This window comes from Oreochromis aureus, linkage group 12 (genome assembly GCF_013358895.1).
Source record: "Oreochromis aureus strain Israel breed Guangdong linkage group 12, ZZ_aureus, whole genome shotgun sequence".
In the NCBI taxonomy this organism is placed as follows: Eukaryota; Metazoa; Chordata; class Actinopteri; order Cichliformes; family Cichlidae; genus Oreochromis; species Oreochromis aureus.
Genome location: NC_052953.1, coordinates 21,207,316 through 21,231,210, shown reverse-complemented (window position 1 = coordinate 21,231,210; position 23,895 = coordinate 21,207,316). Strand labels below are relative to the sequence as shown.

Below are 23,895 nucleotides of genomic sequence, written 5' to 3'. Positions count from 1 at the left end.
TGATCTTGTTTTTTTTATTATATTATTTGCAGCCTCCTCTGGCAGCAGTGCGCCACTTGCTTTTTGTTCTTTGGTTTGACGACCTATTACAACTTGTTTTATGGCTCCTGTATAGTTCTGGTCAGCGGTTAGATACCTTACAAGATATGTGGGTGCGTGTGTGTTGCCACCAGCAGCAGGGAGGCAGGGGTAGTCTTTCAGCACATGGCCTATATTTAACTTGGGGAAGGGGATTTTGAACTTAAAGTCATATTGCCTCTGTCAGCTGCCACTGGCACACACAAAGATGCAGTGAAACATTGCTTTTTTAACATTTTGAAACTCTAAATTCTTCTTAATGTTCGCTGTTCGTGTGTTTGACTCAGTCTCTACTGATACGTACCCCCACCAACTGCTTTGCCCTTGTCTTACTTGACTCCCCACTTTTCATTCCCGGCTCTGTCTATTTCTGTCCCTCGCTGAGTCAGATGGACATCTCCCAACTTAGAATGACACAAACAGGCGGACCGACTACCAATTCAGAGTGACTCAAAACATCAAGAGGACTCTAAAAAACAATACTTGGGGTTGAAAAGAGAAGATTTGGGGGAAATTACCAAGATGGACGAATGTGAGAGTCTGTATTCAGAGATGACGGAGCTGCAGGAGTTTCAGTGTGAAGCTTCAGATGTCATGAGCCAGGACGATGAAGATGAATTGGAAGAACTACAAAACAGGTGCTTTTAAAAGAATCTGAATAACGTCATTTTTATTCATATTATCTCTGTTTTAGAGTGATTTTTTAAAATGTTAGTTCTTTGTCTCTGGGCTTCTTAGCATCAAATAATTTGTTATAAACAAGGAAAGGAGAAGTTGTGGCTTATCTCTATCTGGAAAACATAAACTCAATTTAGTTTCCATTAATCTCCATTAAACTAACTTAATGCCTTAAATAATCACGTAAAGAAGTGTCAGTGTGGCAGCTATATCAATGTTCGATGTTGTTCACCACCCCATGTTTTACATCTCATTTTTATACTAGTTCCTCTACTTATTCTTCCCATTTCATAAATAGTAGAAGAAACTGATATGTTGGATGCATCCCAGAAGGCCAGGCATCGCTTTTCTAATATTACATGAATGACGCCTTGGGACGTCACCTTTCAGGGGGCTCGGATGTATTCATAGCCGGAGCGATGGCTCAGAGCGCATCAGATCGTTATTTTTTTCAGATCATCACTCTCACTGGTAGCCCGGCACCAAACACCTGGTCTAATGCTGGAGGTCTGCAAATCTCAAGTGATCATCTTGAGAAAAGATTAACTGGTGTTACTGTGTTTTCATCTTAGATTAACTCAGCTGCCTCGGTGGTCCAAAATGTTGCTCGAATATGTTTTGATTTGATTAATTGCTTTGTCCTCAGCTTATATTTCCATGAGCTGTGCCAAAACGATCTCCTCTTGCAGTCAGACTGTTTAGTCATGCCTTTCCTTCCTCCCTCCTCATTCCTCTCACTCAGTCAATTCCTCTCTCCTTCAGTCTCCGAGAAGTTGTCCAGGACCCATCGGTGAAGCCCAAGCTCCAATGCCTAATGGTGGATCCGTCGTTCTCGATGGTAACAGTTCAGAGCGAGGACAGTGGTATTGTTTGGGAGACGGCCTCTAGCCGCTGCTCTACTCCGTGGGCCTCTGAGACGAGCTCCACCTCTGAAGCTTACAGCATGGAGGGCTCGGGAGCTGCGGGAAAGATCACCATCGTCTTTGATGAGGAGAAAGTAGTCCGCAGGAGGACGAGGTCTGGAGGAAGAAGCAGTAGGCTCGGGGACAGGCTGAGCCGACCTGGGAGCTCGAGATCGGCTTCAGCTCTAGGAGTGGAGAGACCGGAGATGGCAGAGGTTTCACTTCCCAATGTCAAGCAGGAAAATAGCAAAACAGAGACGGGCTTGGAGGAAATCAAAAGCAAAGATCAGCAGCTTTTTAGTTTGATTTCAGAGGGCTATGAGATTCTTAACATTAGAGTCCCCTCTAAACTACCCACTGTGGACGAGGAGGAGAGTACAGAGCTGCAGGACAATTTGTCTTATCTGGATCAGACTCCAAAGATCAAGTCTCATAACCACATTGAGTGGACGTTGCAAGATAATCAAGTCTTGCCAGAGGGGGAGGAAATACTGGAACACCAGGAGGTACTTTTCTGTTTCATTTGAAAGATTGTTATAATGAACTTTTTGATCTTTATTATGTTTCATTTGTCAGTTTAAGTGTTACAGTGCACCTTTTGGATTGAGATGCTGATTTTAATTTCTCCACAGCCCTCAAAGCAAGATTCTTCTCAGCCATCAGCAGACACAGGACACACACCCACTCAGAGAGAAAGCACCGGTGACATCGACTATTTCGAGAAGTTTACCCTTTTGGATGTGGTGGCTCCTGGAGAACAAGCAGAGCTGCAGGAGGAGGTTAAACAGCCTGCAGCAAAACTCCAAGCTGAGGAACAAAAGCCTGCAGGAGAAACAGCCACAGGCGCCCCCTCTGCATCCGAGGACTCTTTCGTGTTTGTTTCAGATGTAGATATAGTTGGGGAACACTTTGATGAGGTCTTTTATGGAGAAGGACTTCCTGCTGATGCACTACATCAGAGAGAAGAGGACAAGACTGAGAGCCAAGGAGGGATGAGAAGCAGACGAGAAAGCCAGAGGTCAACAAAGGGGAGCGGATCAGTGTTGTTTGAGAGTGAAGAGACCACTCTCACGCCCATCTTTATCTCTCCTGGACCTCCTAAGATCATTGACCCGATCCTGCTAGAGGAGCCCACTGCCATGTCCTTCATGTACTCTGACCTTTACGAGGATGCTGTGGGTGAGAGGAGGAAGAGTGATGAGGAATACTCTGAAGCAGAGAGCGTGGCATCTGAGAAGTCTTACAGGAGACGTTTGTCAGATTCAGAGGAGGCACATGGGTACCTGGAGAAGTTCATTTTAAAAGACGAAACTCCTACGCTGGATGTTCAACCAGAGCCAGTGGCCAGTGAGAGTGAAGGAAGGATGATGTGGCCGCAAAGTAAGTTTGAAATGACAGGATGTCTAATACGAGTGCCAGAAGAAGAAAAGAAAAAAAAGGTAAAGAAGGAGGAACCAGAGGAGCAGCAAGTCAGTGTTGGAGACAGGAGTGAAGATTTGCACGAGCAAAGAGGAGTAGATAGGAGAAAAGTTAAAGAACCAGAGGAAATGCAACTCTCTGAGGCTACTCAGGAGGAGACTATAGGAGTGACCTTGGAAGATTCAGGTCAGGAGTCTAAACCACCAGAGAAAAAAATGGAAGATCAACAAATGAAGCTTGAAGGTAAGACAGACATGACAGAGTCTTCTGAGTGCAGCTCAGAAAAGCCACTTCCTGAAACTCACCAGGTGGACTGTAAAGTAGACCACACACAACAGAGTGAGGGTCATCAGAGAGAAGAAGAAAAAAAGTGTGAGCAAAGCTGCACTGAACCTGAGCATGGCTGTGAGGAGGTGTCAGAAAAGACTGATGAAAAGACGCCTGTAGTGCGTGCAGATGTAGAAGCACCTGTAAGCAGCGAGGTGCCTCCTGCTGTCATTAAATCTGAAGTACAAGCAGAAACCTGGAAGACGGGTTTGCCTGAGGAGGTTGTTTCTGACACCAAAATAGAGTCTGATGATGAAGAACTAGTAACCAAAGCAGAGGCCTTAGCTGAAGTGAAGGAACCTGAGACTGTAACACAGGAAACGTTTACTCTGACTGAACCCTCGGCTCAAACACCAACGTTACAGCACAAAGAGGCTGAAGATGTTGGACCTGTTGAGGTTATCACGGACTGTGATGCTGCAGTGCACACTGTTGTGGAGGTAACAGAAAAAGCAGTGAATGAAAAAGAGATTCAAACCCAAGTTTGTGTTGATCTTCAGGAAGTGAGAAGTATTCCTGAAGGACACGAACCTCTGACAGGGAAAACTACTGCTGAGGACAAGTTGGATAAAGAAGGGTTAGAGGTCACAGCCACGTCCATTGAAGTAACCAAGCCTGTTTCAGAAGCAGTCATGACAGATGCAGATGAGAAACTTCATGTAACCCTTAAAACTCAGCAGAAGCAACAAGACATGATTGATGGTGAATCAGATGAAACAAACTCTAAAGTACCCGCAGAGACCAGTAGGACTTTGGTTCAGGACATAGTGACCGTAGGTGATGAGCTAATCCTCCTCGTCCCCAAAGGAGAAGCTGTAGAGATGGATGTAGAGATCAGTCAGTGGTCAGAGAAAGACACGGTTCCTCTCCCTGAGTCTAACAGCACAGCTGAACTTCAGGCACCAGTAGAAGAAACAATGATGGAGCCTGAAGTCAAAGTAGAACCAGAAACCTCTGCAGTAGAAAAAGAACAAACCAGGAATGATTTCGATATGGACTATTCGCCACCTGCACCTGTAGAGGAAACTGACTCCAAGGAGGCGAAGATGCAGAGACCCACAGAAGAAGACAAAATCATCTTTACTCCCCAAGACGGTTCATATGAAGTGCACAGAGAGGAAATACATCCTGAACAAACGGTCGTAGAACAGATGGCAGAGATCCACAAGATGGAAGAAACGAGCGTTATTAAAGAAGATCTAGTTCCACATGTTGAGCTGCAAAGAGAGGATGTTGAGCAACAAATGGAGCAAGATTGGGGATTTGCAGGGCGCCCCGATGTACCTGACGTTGAGATGGAATATGAAGTGATATCTAAACAGGATGCAAAGGAGATGCCAGAACCTGAAACACAGAGAGATGTGGCTGGGCTATTACCACAGCCTACTCTGAAGAAAGAAGAGGATGAAGAGATGGTGGTAGAGAAGGTAGATTATTTCCCAGAAGAAGAAGAAGAAGAAGAAATGATTGAGGCTGACTATGAAATAATCGACGCAGAGGAGGAAATGCAGGCCCAGTTAGCTGCTGAGCTACAGGGGATGGACTGGTTCTGTCTCACCTGTGGATTTCTGCTGTCAGAGAAAGACTGCATGTCTGGAGAGCATCACAGCCACGATGTGACTGCTGTGGATACGGCCTACGAAGAAATAAAGGTAATCTAATATTGAAGCACAGCTACACATGCTGGGCACATGCACTATTGCCTCACAGCAAGAAGGTTATCTGTGTGGAGTTTGCATGTTCTCCCCATGTCTGTTCTCTCTGGTTCCAAAGGCATGCAGTTAGCGGGGTTAGGTTTACTGGTGGTTCTAAATTACCTCTAGGTGTGAATTTGAATGGCCATCTGTCCAGATTGTGCTCTGCCTTTCGCCCTGTGGCACCTGGGATAGGACCTACATCCTACAACTAATGCTGATGTAATTGCTCTCTACGGTACCTCACCTGATTTAGTCTAAAACAGCCTGTAAGGGGTTACCTAGCCTACAGTGGTTATTTCCTAAAGCCTGAAAATAAAGCCAAGAGCAGTAGTCAGGATACAGTTTCCTTTCTGAACTATGATATAGAGTGCAATACAAAAAGTGGCACAGCATTAAAGATAAAGATAAAGATGACCTTTATTAGTCCCACAGGTGGGAAATTTGTTTTGTTACAGCAAAAGTGCAAGTTATGTAGCAGAAATTAGAAAACACTGGAATGCAATAAAATAAAAATAAAAATAAAATACTATATACAATAGAATAAAAATAGAATAATATATACAATAGAATAAAATAGAATACAAATACTATATACAACTGAGTAAGAAAGTACAAAAGTACAACTTTGTCAGAGAAAGAATTGCACATATAGCAGTCTTATTGCACGTGTGAGGGTTTGATCAGCTGCAAAAGTCTTTGTTGTGGAGTCTGACAGCAGTGGGGAGGAAAGACCTGCGAAATCTCTCCGTCCCACACCGTGGGTGCCGCAGCCTGCCACTGAAGGAGCTGCTCAATGCTGTCAGAGTCTCTTGCATGGGGTGGGAGATGTTGTCCATCAGGGATGACAGCTTAGCCACCATTCTCCTGTCACTCACCACCTCCACTGGGTCCAGAGGGCATCCTAGAACAGAGCTGGCCCTTCGGATCAGCCTGTTCAGTCTCTTCCTGTCCCCAGCAGAGATGCTGCTGCCCCAGCAGACCACACCATAAAAGATGGCTGAGGCCACCACAGAGTCATAGAAGGTCTTCAGGAGTGGGCCCTCCACTCCAAACGACCTGAGTCTCCGCAGCAGGTACAGCCTGCTCTGCCCTTTCCTGTAGAGGGCGTCTGAGTTATGAGTCCAGTCCAGTTTGCTGTTCAGATGAACACCAAGGTACCTGTAGCTGTCCACAGCCTCAATGTCCATACCTTGGATGTTCAGTGGTTGCAGTGGAGGATGTTTGTGCCTGCAGAAGTCTACCACCAGCTCCTTGGTTTTACTGGCATTGATCTGGAGGTAGTTCAGTTGGCACCAGTCCACAAAGTCTTGAGTCAGTCCTCTGTAGTCCTTGTCGTCCCCATCAGTGATGAGGCCGACTATTGCAGAGTCATCAGAGAACTTCTGCAGGAAGCACTGGGTGGAGTTGTGGGAGAAGTCTGCAGTGTAGATGGTGAAGAGGAACGGAGCCAGAACCGTTCCCTGTGGGGCCCCGTACTGCAGACGACCCTGTCCGACACACAGCCCTGAGTCCTCACATACTGTGGTCGGTCGGTGAGGTAGTCCAAAATCCAGGTAGTGAGGTGATGGTCCACTCCAGAGTTCTCCAGCTTGTCCTTCAGAACCGAGGGAAGAATAGTGTTGAAGGCACTGGAGAAATCAAACAACATGATTCTCACAGTGCTCCCAGCGGTCTCCAGGTGAGAGAGGGAATGATGTAGGAGGTGAATGACGGCATCATCCGCAGGTTGGTAGGCAAACTGAAGTGGGTCCAGTGATGAGCTCACCAGGCGCCGAAGCTGAGCCAGGACCAACCGCTCCAGGGTCTTCATCAGGTGGGATGTCAGAGCCACCAGCCTGTAGCTGTTGAGGTCCTTGGGGCGTCACGTCTTTGGCACTGGAACAACACAGGAGGTTTTCCAGAGCTGTGGGACTCGTCCCAGCCTCAGGCTGAGGTTGAAGAGGTGCTCCATCACCCCACACAGTTGGTCCGTGCAGGACCTGACGACCCTCGAGCTGATGCCATCTGGGCCCGCTGCCTTCTTGCCATTAATCCTCCTCAGTTCCCTCCTAACCTGGGTGGTTGAGAGACACAGGCTGGAGCCTTGTGTTGATTGTGTATTGGATGCTGTTGTTGGGGGTGGGGAGGAGTGAGCAGGGTGAATAGAGGAGTTGTGAAGTGTCTGAGGTGTCAGAGGTGGAACAGCAACAGTGGGGGTGGGTGAGTCTGCAGCCGATGTTGGAGACTGCCTCGTGGCTGAATCAAATCTGTTGAAGAAATGATTCAGTTCATTTGCCCACCTCACATCCCTCCCAGGCAGAGAGTTCTGATGTTTGTGGCCTGAGATGGTTCTGAGGCTTCTCCAGACTTCACCAACGTTGTTTTGCTGAAGCTGGTTCTCCATCTTCTGCCTGTAGCTGTCCTTCCCATTCCTTATCAGTCCCCTCAACTCTCTCTGCACCCTTTTCAACTCCTCTTTGTCTCTGGATTTGAAGGCCCTCCTCTTCTGCTTGAGGACAGCTTTAATTTCTGGGGTAATCCAAGGTTTGTTGTTGGAGAAACACCGTACAGTCCCGGTAGGTACGGTGTTATCCACACAGAAATTAATATAGTCAGTAATGCATGTAGTAAAGCTGTCAATGTCCTCTCCGTGGTCATCACAGATCACCTCCCACACAGTCGACTCAAAACAATCCTTAAGAGCCTCCTCGCTCTCCTCCGACTATGAACTGAACAGAGCAGAACACCAGTTTTTATGCCGTAAAATCAAATCCAAATTTTTTATTTTCTCTGGTTCTAGAAGGTCAAAGTGGCTCCCGGCTGTTTCATCATTCAAACATGTTGCTGCTGACACAGCACAAAAACCACACTCGTCACTGACGAGTACTGCAATCAAGTAGCAGCTCATTATCCTACATCTCACCAGTGTTATGAACTCTTGTTATGAACATCACACATTTTACGGGCATTAGTTTATAATAAACTGGTCTTAAATTAGTCAACGTTTCCATTCAATGCCAACAGGCCGCCGCTTCTCAGGCTGCAGCCAAGCACATTGAATTGTAGTGATGCAATGCTCTGCTTTGATCGGTGCAAAGGTCCAGTGTGACATCATCACGTAGAAAATGATATGTGATCTGTTCACACACACACACACACACGCACTTTCCTCTCTCGCTGTGCCTCTGGGTGAGCTTAGGGTCAGCCATCACGTGTGGAAATGAAACCTTCTAACAATCAGCTATTTTAGTCTTTTTCCTCAAATTAAAATGTAAACAAACACGGATCTGTGTTTTTAGGCTGAAGGTTTAAGACACCTTTTATTGCAACAATCAGAGAAAACTCCTAGACACACACGCCTCACTAAGAGATAAGTTATTTCAGCTTTTCTGTGTGGTCTGTCAGGAAACACCTGACAGCAGGAGAGGGGTATGTCAAACTTCTGGCACTTAAATGAAGAGAAAGTTGGAACAATTTTAAGAAAGATTGAATGTCATTTCCAGCTGATATTTGAACCAGGTCTTGAGGATGTGTGATCCTCCATATTTATGTGAAGTATTGACAGCTGTAGAGAGTAAACAACATAAAGATCAAAAGAGCAAAGCTCTAATCTAAGTCTGACTTCAGCACCAAGAAGTGCAGTATATTCAAGTACTCCACAGAGGAGGAAAATTGATCCTGGCATGCTCACCAGGGAAACTTAGCAAACCTGTGTCCGGTCCAGTTCTCCAAGCTAGAAATTACATTGCACTGCTTCACTTCTTCATGCACAGGAGCCTGTTTGTCAAACACGTGTTAAACTGCTCTGTAATGTTATAAATCTGCTCTTAGATGAGAAATTCATAGCATTCAGAAAAATAAAGACTGGCTTATTTTAAGCATAAAACATTAGCCAGCTGACCCTCAGACTAATTTAGAACTAAGGTGTCAGGGCCCATAATTTGTGGTTGAATATTATGGAGCCAGCAGTGTGAAGGGAAATACCTTTTCAAGACCACAGTTACTGCTTTGAAAATTTAATGTGGCCATGATTGCTAATAACTCAAAGAAGTGAATCTTCTTGCTGGAACTGAATGGTCTGATATGGCTGTTGTTTGGAAAAAAAAATCTTAATTGAATACATTCAAACATATGACTAAAGTCTGGCTGTTGGTAAAGCTAAAGGCTATCTCTGTGTGACTGGCCCAGGGTTGTGTGTGCAGGTATGTTCACACGTTCTCCTTCAAACACCTGTTCTGACTCTTAGCAGTGAGGTGGTCGGTGTCAAGAAGTAGAGAGCAGGGAGCGATCAGTGACCACATCTTGACCCAGTTAAATGTGAGCTGCTTGTGCTGAAGTGGTGACAGGGGATCGCCACTGCTCTTCTTCCTGGAATAGCCTCTCTGATGGCTCTCCTTAAAGCTGCAGCGGGCTCATATTTTAACTTCAGGATGAACCTGTTTTATCTCTCTGAATAGTAACAACTTGCGGGAGGGATTTGTTTAATCTTTAAACGAGATAAAGAACTCAACAGAGCAACTGAGAAAGTGTGACTCACTGAATAAACACATGATATAAATGTATTTTCCCCCTTGTTATCGTGAGTGAAAAAGAAAGCATGTTGTTTTCAGTTGGTTAATCACGTTGTGAAAGATGAAACTCCTTCTGTGAAACCTTGGCAGAGATACCAGCCCACAAAGAGATCCTTATTCTTGTTTATCTGCTAGATTTTATTTAAAACTTTATAATCTTTCGAGGTTACAAACTCTGAGAGAGGTTTGGCTCAGCTTTGGCGTCATATGCAAAATATTTCACTTTGCATCTCTACATTATTGTCAGGGTGCTTACAACTGATATTTCAATAAGAAGAGATCACTTGGAAGAACTGAACATCATTTATTGAGACAGAAAAACTTTTTAGCGATTAGACTTTGACGATGGTGGTACAAAATCCCAGCAGTGACAGGATTTAGGACAAGAAGGCTTGGATGGAGCTCTAACTGAGGTATCTGTGAGGTGGAGATGGGGAGGAGAGTCTGAAAGGGAGAATGACGAGAGCACAGATTTAAACCACACAAAGTGGATGCTGATTTGCTCAAAGAAGGCGAGCAAGAAGATGATTGGACTAGAGTAATGATGTCAGTACTGAAACTGACAGGATGGGAAAGCAGTAGTGATGTAAAGAACAGAAAAGCAGCTGAACACCCAGGAAAGCAGGCAGATGAGTGATTGCAGATCTTCCTTACTGAACTTACGCACAAGCTTCATTTAACCTGTAAGTGTTCATAAAACAGGAGTTGCTAAATGGCTGGATCTCAGAGCTTCAGGGGAGATCGGAGAACATTGAGGACTTGGTGTCAGAGCTGGAGCTTGCCTACAACTCTGTGGAGGTAAAGCATGCTTTAGTTGCTCAAAGCAGTACTGTTAGCTCGTGGTAGAGTTTAATCAAAAGCCTCTCTTTGCTGTTCGTCTGGCTCAGGATCAGTTCATAGAGAGCGAAGCGGCCATGAAGGCTCAGAACAGGGAGATGATGGACGTGGTGATGGAGCAGTACAACAACATGTCTGTCAGCATGGAGGAGGAGAAGAAGACCAAGCTGGAGCAGCTCTATGATCAGATTGTCTCCTTCCAGGAGAGCATTGACTCAGCCAAGGCCATTCTGGAGACCACAAGCAGAGAGGCTGAGACTGAGGCCAGGGTGAGTCCCGAAGCTCCTCGGGCTGATTGCTCATGATGGTTTGTGTCAAATTTCTAATAAAATCTTCTTCAATCTGCTCCCTCACTAGTCGCCTGAAGACATTCATGCAAGGTAATTTGCTTTCAGTGAAAGCTGTGGGAGTGACTGTGATTTCACAGGACTTTAGTGGTAACCAGTTTGGCATGCTGCCTGACCTCCAGAACCCTGACCTGTGGAGCATGCCGGTATGCTGGATATTAAAATGCATGAGTGAATTTTTGTTTTATCATTACATATCTAAGAAACCATGACAAAAAGTCAATAAGTGCTAATTTATTTAACCAAAAACATGAATTTAACACAAAAAGTTTTGCCAAGAGGTGCGAAGGTCAGTATGATCAGAAGACAGATTTATAATCATACTGACTGCCACAAAATAAAGCTCCATGTGGTGTAAGCATGGGTGAGGGTTTCTAACTGATCTCCTATAGCATAGAAATATCTAACACATAGGCTGCGTTTCCCAGGCATGGATTATATGTAGTCTTTATAATGGAGATCATCATTGAATTTTTCTTTTAGGTTAGCTTCAGGCTTAATCTGTGTCTGGGAAACTGGATGATAAAGTTGGACAGGTGAGCAGATCGCTCACATTTTAATGCTGATTCACGTTGTGGTTTTATGGTCAGACTTACAGCAGCTCTGGACTCAGCCTCGACGATGGAGCTGGGTCCCAAGGGACTGCTGGTGTTTGAGGACTACGCCAAGGCCAACACTTCAAGCTCAAACCTCGCACAGCGCAAGGGGATCCCAGGTGGGTCTGCTGTGAGCTTACACTGTGTTTGCAGATCTCGTAATATCACATGTACGTATATGTGGCATAAAGCTTCCTGGTGTGTGTCTCAGTGCCCCAGAGGCCGACACTGCTGCCGCAGGAGCCGGGCTCAGCCACCAGCACCAGCGTCACAGTTTACTGGAAAGTCAACCCGGGAGATATCATAGACTGCTTCCAGGTCTACTGCATGGAGGATCCACAGGGCGGTAAATACTGACAGGATGTTGCTTAAACTGAAAAATTGTGGAAGACTAATAGTTGTAGATCTTTTTTAAAAATAATGACGTTTAACAGTGAACAAATTAAAAGATTTCTGAGTATATAAATGTAAGGAGGTGTTTTATATCTGCTGTGGTCCACAGCTGTGTCAGAGGAGTACCGTGTGACAGTAAAGGAGAGTTACTGTGTCCTGGAGGACCTAGAATCTGACAAGATGTACAAGGTGTGGGTGATGGCTGTCAACTATACAGGCTGCTCTCTGCCCAGCGAGAGACTTACCTTCAGAACTGGTCAGTCTGCACACCGGACTCATAGCAACACATCTGTTGTCTGATAAAAAAAAGTTGAAGAACTGCTTTCATTTTTTCCTGACATGCTTGACAGAATTCAGATTTCTCCTCGACTATATTAAGACAATGTGCTTGGAAGCAATCTGGCTGTTTGTAGTTTACAGACGAAGCAAGAAAAGTCCTGCAAAGCCATAAAGGTCTACTTTACATTATAGTCGTCTCTCTTTGGCAGCTCCTACAGTGCCAGTGATAGACACAGAGCGCTGCAGCATCCTGTGGGATTCAGCTGCTCTGAGGTGGAACTCAGCAGAGCAGAGTCCCGGACAGAGTTACACTTTGGAGTACTGCCGACAGTATGAACTGGAAGGAGAAGGGCTCAGGTGGGTGTTAACCAGACCGGTAAGCACACTGACACGTTACTACACTAGATGTTTATGTAAAATGTTTGTTTGTGCATATATTTTTGCTGATGTGACTTCCAGATCCATCTCAGGTATCAAAACCTGTGAGCAAAAGATTCTCCTGCAGCCCTGTGAGAATTACCTGTTTTACATCAAAGCTGTGAATGAGGCTGGGGCCAGTGAACAGAGCGAGGCTGCACTCATTTCCACAAAAGGTATCAAGAACACATACTTCACAAATCATGTTTAGAAATTTAAAGGATGTACATGATATCATGGGCATGAATGGTGCGATAGGGTGGTGCTTTAGATTTCTTTGAATTGTTCTTTTTCCAGGCTGTAATGATTGTGCAGCATACATCTTTAATGCCTTACAAGAAAACAAGAATTGTTTTGTTTTTTCTCTAATCCACATTGGGTCAAAAGTATGCATGCAGGCTTATCAAGTTGCACCCCAACAGATGTTTTTTGGTAGCCATCAATAAGCTTCTGGTATAATTCTGACTAAATACTACTCTGCTTGGCAGAATCGGTAGAGTTAATTTAAATTGGTAAAAAGAACAGTCCAAGGAAATCTTGATTGTGATGATTTTATGTTCACAAGTGTACAACCACCCTACAGAATTTCTGCTCCCCTGCTTATGCTTTTATACTCTCTGCTACTTTTGTCTTGAGGGACGAGGTTCCACCTGCTGAAGGCATCAGCTCATCCTGCTCTGCAGCTCTCAGAGAACCAGACCACTCTGCACTATTCCCAGGATGCACACAAAACCGCCTCGCTCACAGGCACACAGTAAGTGTAACCCAAGAGCACGTCCAGTAGACCTTATTAGGAAAACTCTTTTTAAAATCATCATGTCCTAAAGGTGTCCATCCATCCTGGGTGAGCTGCTGCCAGCGCGAGGGATCTATTACTGGGAAACCAGTGTGTCACAAAGTACGGCCTACAGGCTCGGAGTGGCATACAGCACTGCCAACAGAAACAGCTCACTGGGGGAAAACAGCCTGTCCTGGTGTTTGCAGTGTAGTCCCTCACCATCAGGGTAAACATAAGGAATTTTCACCCATTGCTGTGATGCTTCTGATAGTTTTGGTATTTAACTTCCACTTTTCTCTGTCTTTCTGTCCCTCCAGTTTCAGGTATCAGTTACTCCACAATGACATTCAGTCCAGTGTGTTTGTGACTGAGATGCCTGACCGAGTGGGCACTCTCCTGGACTACCAGCTCGGTCGTCTGTCTTTCTACAATGCCCAAAGCGGTCAGTTATTAGGCACCTTCAGACAGAGCTTCACCCAGCCATGCCAACCCGCTCTGGCTTTGGAGTTGCCTGGCAGCCTGGAGATCAGCATGGTGCCGGTGGTGCCCGAGTTTACCAAGGACAGCTAGCTCTGCTAATAGCCTAACACAGTGGAGAGTTTACAGGTCACGATGGACTCTTAAAATGTTGAAGAATAATGCAGAAGAGATGATTCCTCTAAACCTAATATATGGATTTGTGTGTTGTTAGCGGAAGGAAGAATGATCACTTCAAGCATCCTTGGATTTCTTGAAAGGTGGTATACAAATCTAAGTTATTATTATTAGTACTTCAACCACATAGAGCTTTAAAAGCTAGTTTTCTGCAATTGAATACAAATAAATATGTAATTGGGTAAAGAAAAAAACAAAAAAGGACGCTGTCAATTTAAAAAAAAATTAGTTCTATTTCATATAAATGGATTTAAATTAAGTGCTTTGATTTATTTCCCCCATTGATGAGCGTGTTGTACTTTGTACACAAAGAAAAATGAAATGTGAAAAATGTTATAATTCTGAACAAAACGTGTGACAATTTTTTTTTACTGTTTTTGTAAAAGTTTTTCTAATTTCGCCCAGTTCCTTCAATCCCTTCATCACAGATACTGTTAGTAAATACTCGAATAACATATAGACGTCCAAACACAACCACTGTATAATTAGTCCTTCAACAAATTGTTATTCAAGTTTTTTTTTGTCACCACAAAGTTTTAGACTGAGTTTGTGTCTCCAAACATACACTGTGGCACTTTTTAAACTGTTTCATAATGTGAATAGGTTTGTTTTGTGTAAATAACCTTTTTAAAGAGATGTGATCAGTTCTTTGTTTCTTATGTGCGACTGTCAACAAATGCAGATCAGCTGTTTTTCTTCTTCTGTCTTGTAAAAACTGATTTTTCTGGTCTGAAAGAACATGATTATTTTTCTATCTGCTCAACTGGACTAATTGGTTTGACTCATTTACCATCCAGCCATCCTCCCCTTATCAAGTTCAGGGTTGATGAAGCCTGTCTCAGCTGTCACAGAGAGGCAGGGTACACTCTGGACAGAACGCCAGTCTGTTGCAGGGACTGTGGGAGGAAGCTCCACATAAACTCCACGTAGAAAGGACCCTTTATTCGAACCAAGCACCTCTGTGCTGCAGATGTGTTTTGACTCCTTTTCCCAATAATATGTCACCACTAGGGGGCCTCGGTGCTCCGTTAACTGTATTACTGTCTTTTTAAAAATAATCTTTCTGGAAGTTACGAGAACTGTAAACCTGATCTGAACCAAATGACCACAAAAAGAAACTGAAATCTAATTATTTTCCAGACAAGCTTTTTTTTTGGTGTTTGTCCTAAAGATTGTATTTCCACCCATATGTATTTGTTACTCAATTTAGACTTTCAAATCCTCTTTTATAAGCAGGTTTGTGAGCCACAAGCGATCATCACAGTTACATGCTTTTGGAGAGGACATTCGCAGTTATTGCGTCATTATTTTCCAGGCAATCACACCATTTCCCCCTTCTCGCTCACCTCTGACACCTTTTATCATTTCTGGGAAAATGGAAAGAGGGAGGGAGCAGAAATGTGGAGGGTACACACATGCAACCCATCAGTGACCAGATGCTCCATGTGATGTGCTGGATTCTTCGGCTGGAGCCTGGAGAAAAGCCCTCTTAGGAGGGACAGCCTTCCTGTGGTGGACAACACTCTGTTGGAGCCACCAGATTTCTCTTGATGCTATTTAATATTACTTGACAAACATATTGTTCCAGCACAGGAAGGCAGAAGATGACCAAAATTTCTAACAGATCCAAAATGTGGTATTTATTTCCAGCTACTGCACCCGCTTCCCAAGCCATCCAGGAGAAATCTCAGCAGGATACTCGCCTTCACGTGACTGACTTGGACAATACCTGGAGTCAAGTATGCGTCGTTTCCTCTCAGCTTTCTCTGTGATTAATTTTTTCCAGGCTGAAGGCCAAAACCAGACAAAGAGCCCTCTATCCTCCCAACATCTAAACAAATGATCACACAGTCAGTAGAGGTACGGCAGGCAACAGAGAAATCTTCTGTAATTGTTACTGGAAAAACCCAAAAGCATGCCTTGATGCTTTGGCTTGGTTTGAGGATGGAGGAAAGATCAGCATTCAGAAATTAAACAGGATGGCGAGAGTCTGTGAGAAAGTTCTTGTCTGGTGTTAGAGGACATTATTTTGACTATTGTTCAATCACGCTACAACATTCAACAATACTGGGGGGGGGGGGGCCAGAAACCGTTTTTATCATATATGCATTTTAATAGACACTTACAGATTGTGAGCAACAGAAATTACAAATATAATTTTGGATATATGTATCAAAATGATGAAGAACACAGCATGTTGACACTTGTACAAGACACGAGGAGTCATGAAGGCACACTTTTCCCTTATGGTCCTTACAAGACAGCATCAACACCCCCCGCCCCCCCCCAGCACATCTGTTTCAGAGCACATCTGTTTCAGAGCACGGTGCTTTCAAGGGCATGCGGCCATGAAGTGACTTTGTGAAGGTCTGAGGTGAAGAGAAATCATATAAAGGAATCATACGGAGTAGAAACACTTCGAGGGAATTTATAACTTTGTGGTCCAAATTATAGTGTTTAAAAAAAAACAAACCAAGATAACTAATGAGACATTTCCAACCCTTTCAGTCTGTGGCACAGGAAATTATAGCAGCACAAAATTGAAACGAAACTGAGCAAAAATGGTAGTGGAAAAAAGAAAACGAAAGCAACAGCAGAAATGAGTAGATTCTTAAAGCCACATGACATCGTGAACAAAAAAAACATGATCCTCGGGTCACACACAAGCACATTAGTCCCAAATATAATGCATGGATGGCCCTTCTCTTACCTCTGTGTGTCTAGCAACAACATTTTGAACAAGCTGCTCCTTTTTAGAGGAAACAGGAAGTCAATTTCATTGATTATCCTCATAACAATATTTACAACTGTACACGCTGTACACAGCAGAGGAACTGAAACAAAGTTAAATAAGTTAAATTAGTTACTCTTATAGTCATGTCCGTGCACACACTGTACATTACACCCATTCAAATGTTAACAGAATTTATGGAGTATTTTAAAGTGGACACGAGGAAGGTACTTAAAGAGATCCTTGGTGGTAAAACATGTTAAGTGCTCTAGCTTAAAAGTGCTCTACTGTAGTGACCAAGGTCTCGAAGGTGTCCTTTAAACGAAACAAAAAAAGAGTGAAAAAGTTTAAAGAAAATCTGCTGAGTGGTCCACATTGAAAGGTTAAACTGTGCCGCTGATTTTCCCTGCTGGACTTTTTCTTTGAACTTTCTGTGTCTTTCTCATCAAGCACCACTTCACAGCAATCCATCGCTGACCACATACATGCACGCTTCTTTTCTTTTTTAAAGCCTCACATGCACTGTCACTTCTCTTCCAGACAAAATCTCTCATCATTATCTTAAAATAGCCTCTTGTATTTATATAGATATGCTTCCATTCATTTTTTGTTTGTTTGTTTGTTTGTTTTTTTAGAGTCATGTTCTGAACAGCACCTTATGTGTGCAGGGTGCTGCTCTGCGATTCATAGAAACGGAGCAGGATTTAAAGGTCAGGTGTTAGGCAGGAGTAGAGCTCTTCGCACTGGACAGACTGGGTTTGGGCTCTGGTCTGTGGGGTTTGTGCTGTGGGCTGCTGCGCAGGTTGTCATCCATCTACAGCAAAAGGATGTACAGTTTAGTTAGTGCCCACAAGCACAAGCAAGAAATGAAAACACACCATAAACACGACTGAGATGGTACCTGCAGAAAGCAGCTATGAACCCATGCAAAAGAAGAGAAAAAGGAAAGCAGAAGCACCTTTTCTATCAGATTGGACTCTTTGTTTACAAGCTGAGTTAGTTTCTGGAGGTTGGCATCCATTGTTTCCTGAACAGGTGGGAGAGAACCTGGAGAGAGATCAGGCGAGGGAGCACAGACAGAAGAAGAAGAGGAAAAAGTAGAAAGCAGAGAGTGAGTGGAACAGGAGCAGTGTTAGACCATTTAACACCCAGAAGTAAAACCAACAGAAGAAAGAGAAGAAAGAAATATGTGCGAAGAATTAAAGTGCTGATGATGTTCTGTGTAAAGATGTTAGTTGTTTCAAGCGCTTACAAATAAAAGCTATAGCCACTACAGAGTATTACCAGCTTGTGCAGCAATCTTACAAAGGTGGTCTGAGCTGAAGTAGACTGCGAGGATGTTGTCACAGAAGCATGTAAGGTTATCCAGCTGTCTGAGATGGCTCTGCAGAGGGCTGCTGGGAAGACTGGCTTTATGAAGGGGAGCCAGGAAACCAAACACAAAGGCATCCAGACTGGTCGGCCTAATAGCACAAACACACATGTACAGAAACATACATTCAGACATGTTAGAGGATCAATCAGAAAATCTTTAAAGCAAAATTCTGTTGTTTTTTCCCTGCACAAAATAGAGCTGCGAGATTAATCAACTTTTCATTTAAAGTTTAGCCCTCGTGACAAATTATGGAAAACAAAAATGATGATCAAAATAAAATATTTTGCTTGTTTCTCCCCTTCCTAAAAACTTAGACTCACACAGTGTTTAATTCAGCTTGAGCCAGGATGATGGGAAAAAAGTATTTTATTAAAAAGAGCGATCACAAAGGAGTAAAGTAGGCACAGGACGAAGGATTCTGAGGGCTCACAGCCTATACCCTACGGAGGTGAAGGACTAAAGAATAAAGAACCTTGTTTATTTCATGTATTCATTTTTTAATAAGTTTTCAGCTGAATTGCAATCCAAGGACAAGCAGAGATAAAAAGTTCTCAAATAAATCAGAATTATGCGAGTTTTTCAGGTTTTTTAGTCTATTCTGCTTCCCCATAGCAGTCTAACTGTGGAGTGCATGAATGCTTCTCTAACTAAACACAAAAAGTATGCAAACACTGGAGAACTCACGAGTTGCCAAAGAAGAAATTAGCTGTTCCCAGTCTGTAGGAGAGCAAGTTCAGGCACTCTTTAGCATCACTGTAGATCTACGGGACATACAGAGAGAGACACATTTACAGCTCTGAAAAAAAACAGAACCTCACACCAGGTGAAGTTTAAACTGTGTCTAAGCGATGCATCGGTACAGAGCGGCGTTTACCTTTCCCTCCACCTCAGAGATTCTGTGCAGCGGTGCCTCTCCTGTGGTTAGAAGGATGCGGGAGAGGGCGCCGCTGGCGAGACGTCCTGGTACGAGAAAATTCAGCGGGAAAGGCGAGCGTGAGGCGAACCAGGGCCGTGTTACATTGGAGTAGTTTTCTGCATCGACCCAGAACGTGTGCAGCTGCGGGACGCAAACATCACCCTGTTAGCTTACGACCAGATGTTGTCAGGGAAACAGCAAAAGGAAAGCGCTTACCAGAGCTGGTCGCAGCTTCTCCTCCAGCAGAGCGATGTAGGCCATTGTGTCTGCTCCTTGTCTGGCTGTCAGCTCATAATCTGCATTAAACCTCTGTTTAAAAAAAAAAAAAAATATAGATGTAGAGATTTATAGATTTGGCTAAACAGTTTAGGACACATGCTGAAGAAGCAGGCACACTCACTTGTTTCCTCAGAAAGTTAAGAATTTGTGTTGGTTCTTGAACTGCAGTGTCGCCGCAAAGCAATTCTGGGACAGTCACTGTGATTAATAGGAAACACACATTAAAGTTGGATATTACAACTGACTAATGTCTTATTAAAGACATTGAAGTTCATCATGCTCAATGTAATTTACATTTACCAGCCACAACGGGGAGGCTGGTATTACTTTAATCATGTGTGTGCGTGCTATCAAGGCAAAATGCGGTCTCTCGAGAAATAAACTGTGGGAAGAACTGCCTCAGAGATGGCTCTGAGTACTTTGGCAGGTGTTTACACGAGGAGTTTGTTAAGTCTGTGCCACAACCGTGCAAGTGTGCTGCAGAGAACAAAAGGCATGGTTCAGAAACTCACAGATCTTCGAGTTTCAATATGTAAATATTTATTTAACTTAAGTTGCATGAACAGATAAAAATATTTTAAAAGAATGCATGAATTATGCATTCTTTATAACTATATGTACAGTTATATATTCAGAATACAGTCTTGTATGGGTTCACTGATTCTCCGTCTAAGGCATGCAGAGCCTAAAACTGTAACACTGTGTTTATGGGAGGGTGCAGCCCACCTGTGATTGTTTTCCATGTCCAGTCTATTGGAGAAACTGCGACTTTTGCCCCAGAAAACTTGGTGTATGCCTGAAAGAAAACATGTGTTAGGGAAGGTTTTAAAAAAAATACCACTTATAGTTCAAATGTAATGTTATGTTGGAACAAATGATCTAAGAGCAAAAGTACTACAGGATAAAACTACTTTCAGGGAGATGAGTAGACCTTTTAGAGCCACAGTGCAGGACTGTGACACTTTAATCAAAGTTTTACACAATCTCAGTCTTGTAGTACAGATGAAAGCTCGCCGCAATCAAGCAGGACTTTGGCATCGACTGCAAATTCTAATTTGGCACAGGGACACTATGATTACAGCGCTCACCTTCAACAGCTCCAGAGAAAGAGAGAAAATGTAAATAAAATAACAAAAATTAGAAGAAAAATAAAAATGCATCAAAATAAAGACCAGCATGTGCAAAGGTTAGGGCTACAGGGGACTATTGTAAAGGTGGGTCATTCCACCATCTTTTAAAAAAACTGGGGCAGATACCTATATCTATTTCGTTCTATTCAGATTAAACTGTCGATTGATTTTTTTTTTTTTTTTTTTTTTTTGGGGGTTTCGGTACAACTTGCCATATTTGTTTAATCCATCATGAAAGTTGAATGAAAATAACATTTTGTGACTAAAAGTTCAGTGTTAATAAGAAATACTATACATGTTTTATTTAGCAGCATAGTGAAATGCAACTTTATTGCATGTCACTAGTTGTCTTTTGCAATGTGAAGTTTTTTTTATTAGTGTGTGCTCAAATATGAGAGTATACAGGACAGCTTTAGTTTAGTTTTTTTCAGATTTTAGCTAGTCAGTATTCGCACAGAGTTTCGGAGATATTAATGTTCAAGCATTGGTTCAGATTTTTTTTAAAATGGGTTGACGCGCCAGTTTTCACAAAAATATATCTTGAAACACAAAGCACAAGTTTCAAACCGATCATTATACATGTTCAAACTTTGAACCATAAAATGTTTAAGCAAATTTAATGATTTGAAACAAGAGACCCAGCTGCAAAAACCTTTTAGTAAAAAAAAAAGAGGTCACTTTCAGTGTTTACAATGATCTGCAACACACACAAACACAAAACAGCAAATCACAACATACCATATTACTCATAAACCATAACTGCATCAATAGATAATTATTTTCTAAATCAAGAAAGGTTTGCCAAAATAAAATGATGTATTCAAAACAAAAAAATTCCACATTTGCTTCCAAAAACATTAAACTACATTAAAACTTCTGTTGTTAGATTGACTAAAAGGTTCAAGAAGAAATGGAGAGGGCACTCTATCCTGCTCCTTCGTACAATTAAATTATAAGGCTGTTAAAGCCATCAGTCACAAATTTATTCGATTAGAATCTGACATTTAACCTAAGTCCTCTCAATCAGAAAATCAGAAAAAGTGTCACCTTGTGGCAAGAGCTGCAACTACATGCACCCAATGACAGATAACATGTTAGCAGCAAAAAACTGTTTATTTTCGGACGGTGTTATCAGGTTAGCTATCATCTACAGCTTTTTGGCCAAAATTCTTCAAATATACCTAAAAATATAAATATTTTTTAAATCCGAGGCTCAACCAGCTGACCTTGAGAGATCACAGCTTTTCAAACAATGGGAGTGACTTATGACAGCCAGCTACACATGAAGGACAAACCCTGCAGCCAGCACAGCCGTGACTCTGTGCTTGGGACATGAAGTCCAGCTGGACACGCTGTTATTTTCTATCCTGCACATCGATGCGGCTAACTTACCAGGCAAGCTGCAGCAGTTAAGTTAGCACGGAGGCTAACCACAAGGGACAAGAGAGGAGACGCAAAGCAAACCGGAGACGTGACGTACCGTTTTAAAAGCGGCGCCCGGTGCACTGAGCGTGTTGTGTTTGTAAGCAGGCTGTGAGCTTACCAGAACTATGAGGGACTCGGTGTGAACAGAAGGCAAACCCCAGTCTCCTCCCCAGCATCTCAGCTCCATGGCAGCCGCCATGTTTTGGTTCATTCAACGGGACACTGACGTCACAGGGTACCTTTCACATCAGAGCCTCCAGGGTTAAAAAAAAAGAAAAAGAAACAGAAAAAAAATCAAGTCACATAACAAATATTAAGGGTTTTCTGTAACTCTTTTTTTTATAAACATTTATTAATTCGTTTATTTATTGATTCATAATTCAGTACTGTTTTTTTCTTCTTCTTCTTTTTTAAAAAGCATTGTTTTTCGGCCAAATCATTTTAAACAAAGATACTGGCCCAGCTTTTTCATGACTGCTTCCACAGTGTGAAACAGTCTCTGTGGGACTGCAGGTCACATGGCAATCACATGGCAGCAGCATTATGTGTTTAGGCACGTAGGCATAGTCAAGGCAGCTTGGTGAAGTTCAAACCAATCATCAGAGTAGGGTAGAAAGGAGATTGAGACTACTTTGCGCATGGCATGGTTGTTGGTGGCAGACATGCTGTCCTGAGCATTTCATTTTTTTCCCCACACAACCATCTCTGGGGTTTGCAGAGAATGGTCCAAAAAGGAGAAAATATCCAGTGAGCAGCAGTTCTCTGGGTGAAATTGCCTGGTTGGTGTGAGAGGAGAATGGCCACACTGACTTGAGCTGACAGGGAGGAAACAGTAAAAGTGAGGTATGCAGATGAGCATTTTTGAAGACACAGGACTTTGAAGCCTTAAGGCAGATGGGCTTCACCAGATGCCTCTTCTGTCAGCTAAGAACAGGAAACTGAGGCCACAGTTCACATGGGCCAAGATTGTACAGGGGAAAACATGTTGCCATGTCTGATGAGCCTTCATTACTCCTGACACATTCAGATGGAAGGGTAAACAGAATGAAAGCACAGATCAATCCTGCCTTGGATCAACTGTTCAGACTCCTGGTGGTGGTGTAATAGTGTTGCGGATATTTAGATATTTTGGCACACACAGATGGTTCTTAGTACTAACTGAGTATCGTTTAAACGCCACAGCCTACCTGAGTATTGCTGCTGATCAGTGTGCCCATTGTCGGATGGCTGCTTCCAGCAGGATAACAAGCAGTGTCACAAAACTCAAATAATCTCTTCAGCATGATAGTGAGTTCAGTGTACTCAAACGGCATCTTCAGTGACAAGCTCTCAATCCAGTAAAGCATCTTTGGGATGTCATTGTTTGGGAGAGTCACATTAGATATTTGCAGAAATTGTGTGATGCTATCATATCTATATGGACCAAAATCTCTGAGTAATGTTTCCAGAAGCTTTTTCAATCTATGCCACAAAGGATTAATGCTGGTGAAGGCAAAATGGGGTCCAACCACCTTCTAGCAAGTGGACAGTGAGTGTATATTATACAGCAGCTACAGTAGTTCTTGATTTATCCTTTATTTGTTCCTTGCTTTGCTCCTTAGATGCTTCCAGGCAAATTTGGAGCTATGGTGATGAGGTTAGCAAGAAAAGCAAATACTCAGTGAATAAATGTTAATTGTAATTAAACTCTTTGATCAGCAACTAACTCATGTGGTTGATGTTTCTCCAGTGTTTTATGCTGCTACTATGGCAATACTTCAGAGCCAGAAATGACATGCTGAAAAAGTCATGTCACTCAGTTTCTCTTTAATGTTCTCTAGTTTCATACATTTAAAACAGCAATCTGTCACGAAACACTGATTTATTAAACAGCAGCAATGGAACAAGCAATCATTTCATATTTTGATTTCCATGTAAAGTAGTAATTTCCATTTCAGTGTTATTTTATTGATTATTTTTTTTACCCGCCAGAGCATTACTTCTGTCCAAGAGCTGATAGGCAGACTGTTAAAGGCTGCCAGGTGTTTGTTCAAAGGCCAGACAGCCAGACACAGGCAGATGTACCGCAATAACGCACCGAGGGATGG

General features: G+C 43.0%; 2 protein-coding genes across 7 annotated transcripts; one reads left to right on the top strand and one right to left on the bottom strand.

Annotated features, from left to right (window-relative positions):
• Window positions 1-168: 168 nt before the first annotated feature.
• cmya5 (cardiomyopathy associated 5) lies at window positions 169-15,113 on the top strand. 3 transcript variants are annotated; one of them, XM_039620347.1, is made up of 14 exons: window positions 169-716; window positions 1,519-2,164; window positions 2,291-5,056; window positions 10,354-10,449; window positions 10,539-10,757; window positions 10,846-10,868; window positions 11,426-11,550; window positions 11,643-11,777; window positions 11,934-12,080; window positions 12,313-12,460; window positions 12,563-12,696; window positions 13,157-13,274; window positions 13,348-13,524; window positions 13,616-15,111. In XM_039620347.1, the coding sequence occupies exons 1-14, from the start codon at window positions 601-603 to the stop codon at window positions 13,866-13,868; spliced, it is 5,103 nt and encodes a 1,700-aa protein (XP_039476281.1). In that variant the 5' UTR covers window positions 169-600; the 3' UTR covers window positions 13,869-15,111. The 3 variants fall into 3 exon arrangements, with proteins under 3 accessions (XP_039476281.1, XP_039476282.1, XP_031611378.2); XM_039620348.1 differs by lacking the exon at window positions 10,846-10,868 and having other exon boundaries at window positions 10,539-10,761; window positions 11,377-11,550; window positions 13,616-15,113; XM_031755518.2 differs by lacking the exon at window positions 169-716 and having other exon boundaries at window positions 1,487-2,164.
• A 928-nt stretch (window positions 15,114-16,041) lies between these two features.
• On the bottom strand, window positions 16,042-22,055 carry mtx3 (metaxin 3). Of its 4 annotated transcripts, none has more exons than XM_039620373.1 (9): window positions 21,927-22,055; window positions 19,980-20,049; window positions 19,375-19,451; window positions 19,191-19,283; window positions 18,933-19,115; window positions 18,743-18,819; window positions 17,989-18,146; window positions 17,642-17,730; window positions 16,042-17,497 (listed from the first exon to the last, which is right to left on the bottom strand). In XM_039620373.1, exons 1-9 carry the CDS (start codon window positions 22,017-22,019, stop codon window positions 17,402-17,404), a joined length of 936 nt encoding a protein of 311 aa, XP_039476307.1. In that variant the 5' UTR covers window positions 22,020-22,055; the 3' UTR covers window positions 16,042-17,401. The 4 variants fall into 4 exon arrangements, with proteins under 4 accessions (XP_039476307.1, XP_031611129.2, XP_031611130.2 ...); XM_031755269.2 differs by having other exon boundaries at window positions 17,968-18,146; window positions 21,927-22,054; XM_031755270.2 differs by lacking the exon at window positions 17,642-17,730 and having other exon boundaries at window positions 17,968-18,146; window positions 21,927-22,054.
• Between the last annotated feature and the right edge of the window lie 1,840 nt (window positions 22,056-23,895).

Excerpts from the sequence above, each read along its gene's own strand:
- cmya5 (XM_039620348.1), top strand. The coding sequence starts at position 601 with ATGGACGAATGTGAGAGTCTGTATTCAGAGATGACGGAGCTGCAGGAG. Across the intron at positions 717-1,518 it reads TTGGAAGAACTACAAAACAG|TCTCCGAGAAGTTGTCCAGG; the intron begins GTGCTTTTAAAA and ends TCTCTCCTTCAG. Across the intron at positions 2,165-2,290 it reads AAATACTGGAACACCAGGAG|CCCTCAAAGCAAGATTCTTC; the intron begins GTACTTTTCTGT and ends ATTTCTCCACAG.
- mtx3 (XM_031755269.2), bottom strand. The coding sequence starts at position 22,019 with ATGAACCAAAACATGGCGGCTGCCATGGAGCTGAGATGCTGGGGAGGA. Across the intron at positions 19,284-19,374 it reads TTAACTTTCTGAGGAAACAA|AGGTTTAATGCAGATTATGA; the intron begins GTGAGTGTGCCT and ends TTTTTTAAACAG. Across the intron at positions 17,498-17,641 it reads AGTCCAATCTGATAGAAAAG|ATGGATGACAACCTGCGCAG; the intron begins GTGCTTCTGCTT and ends CTTTTGCTGTAG.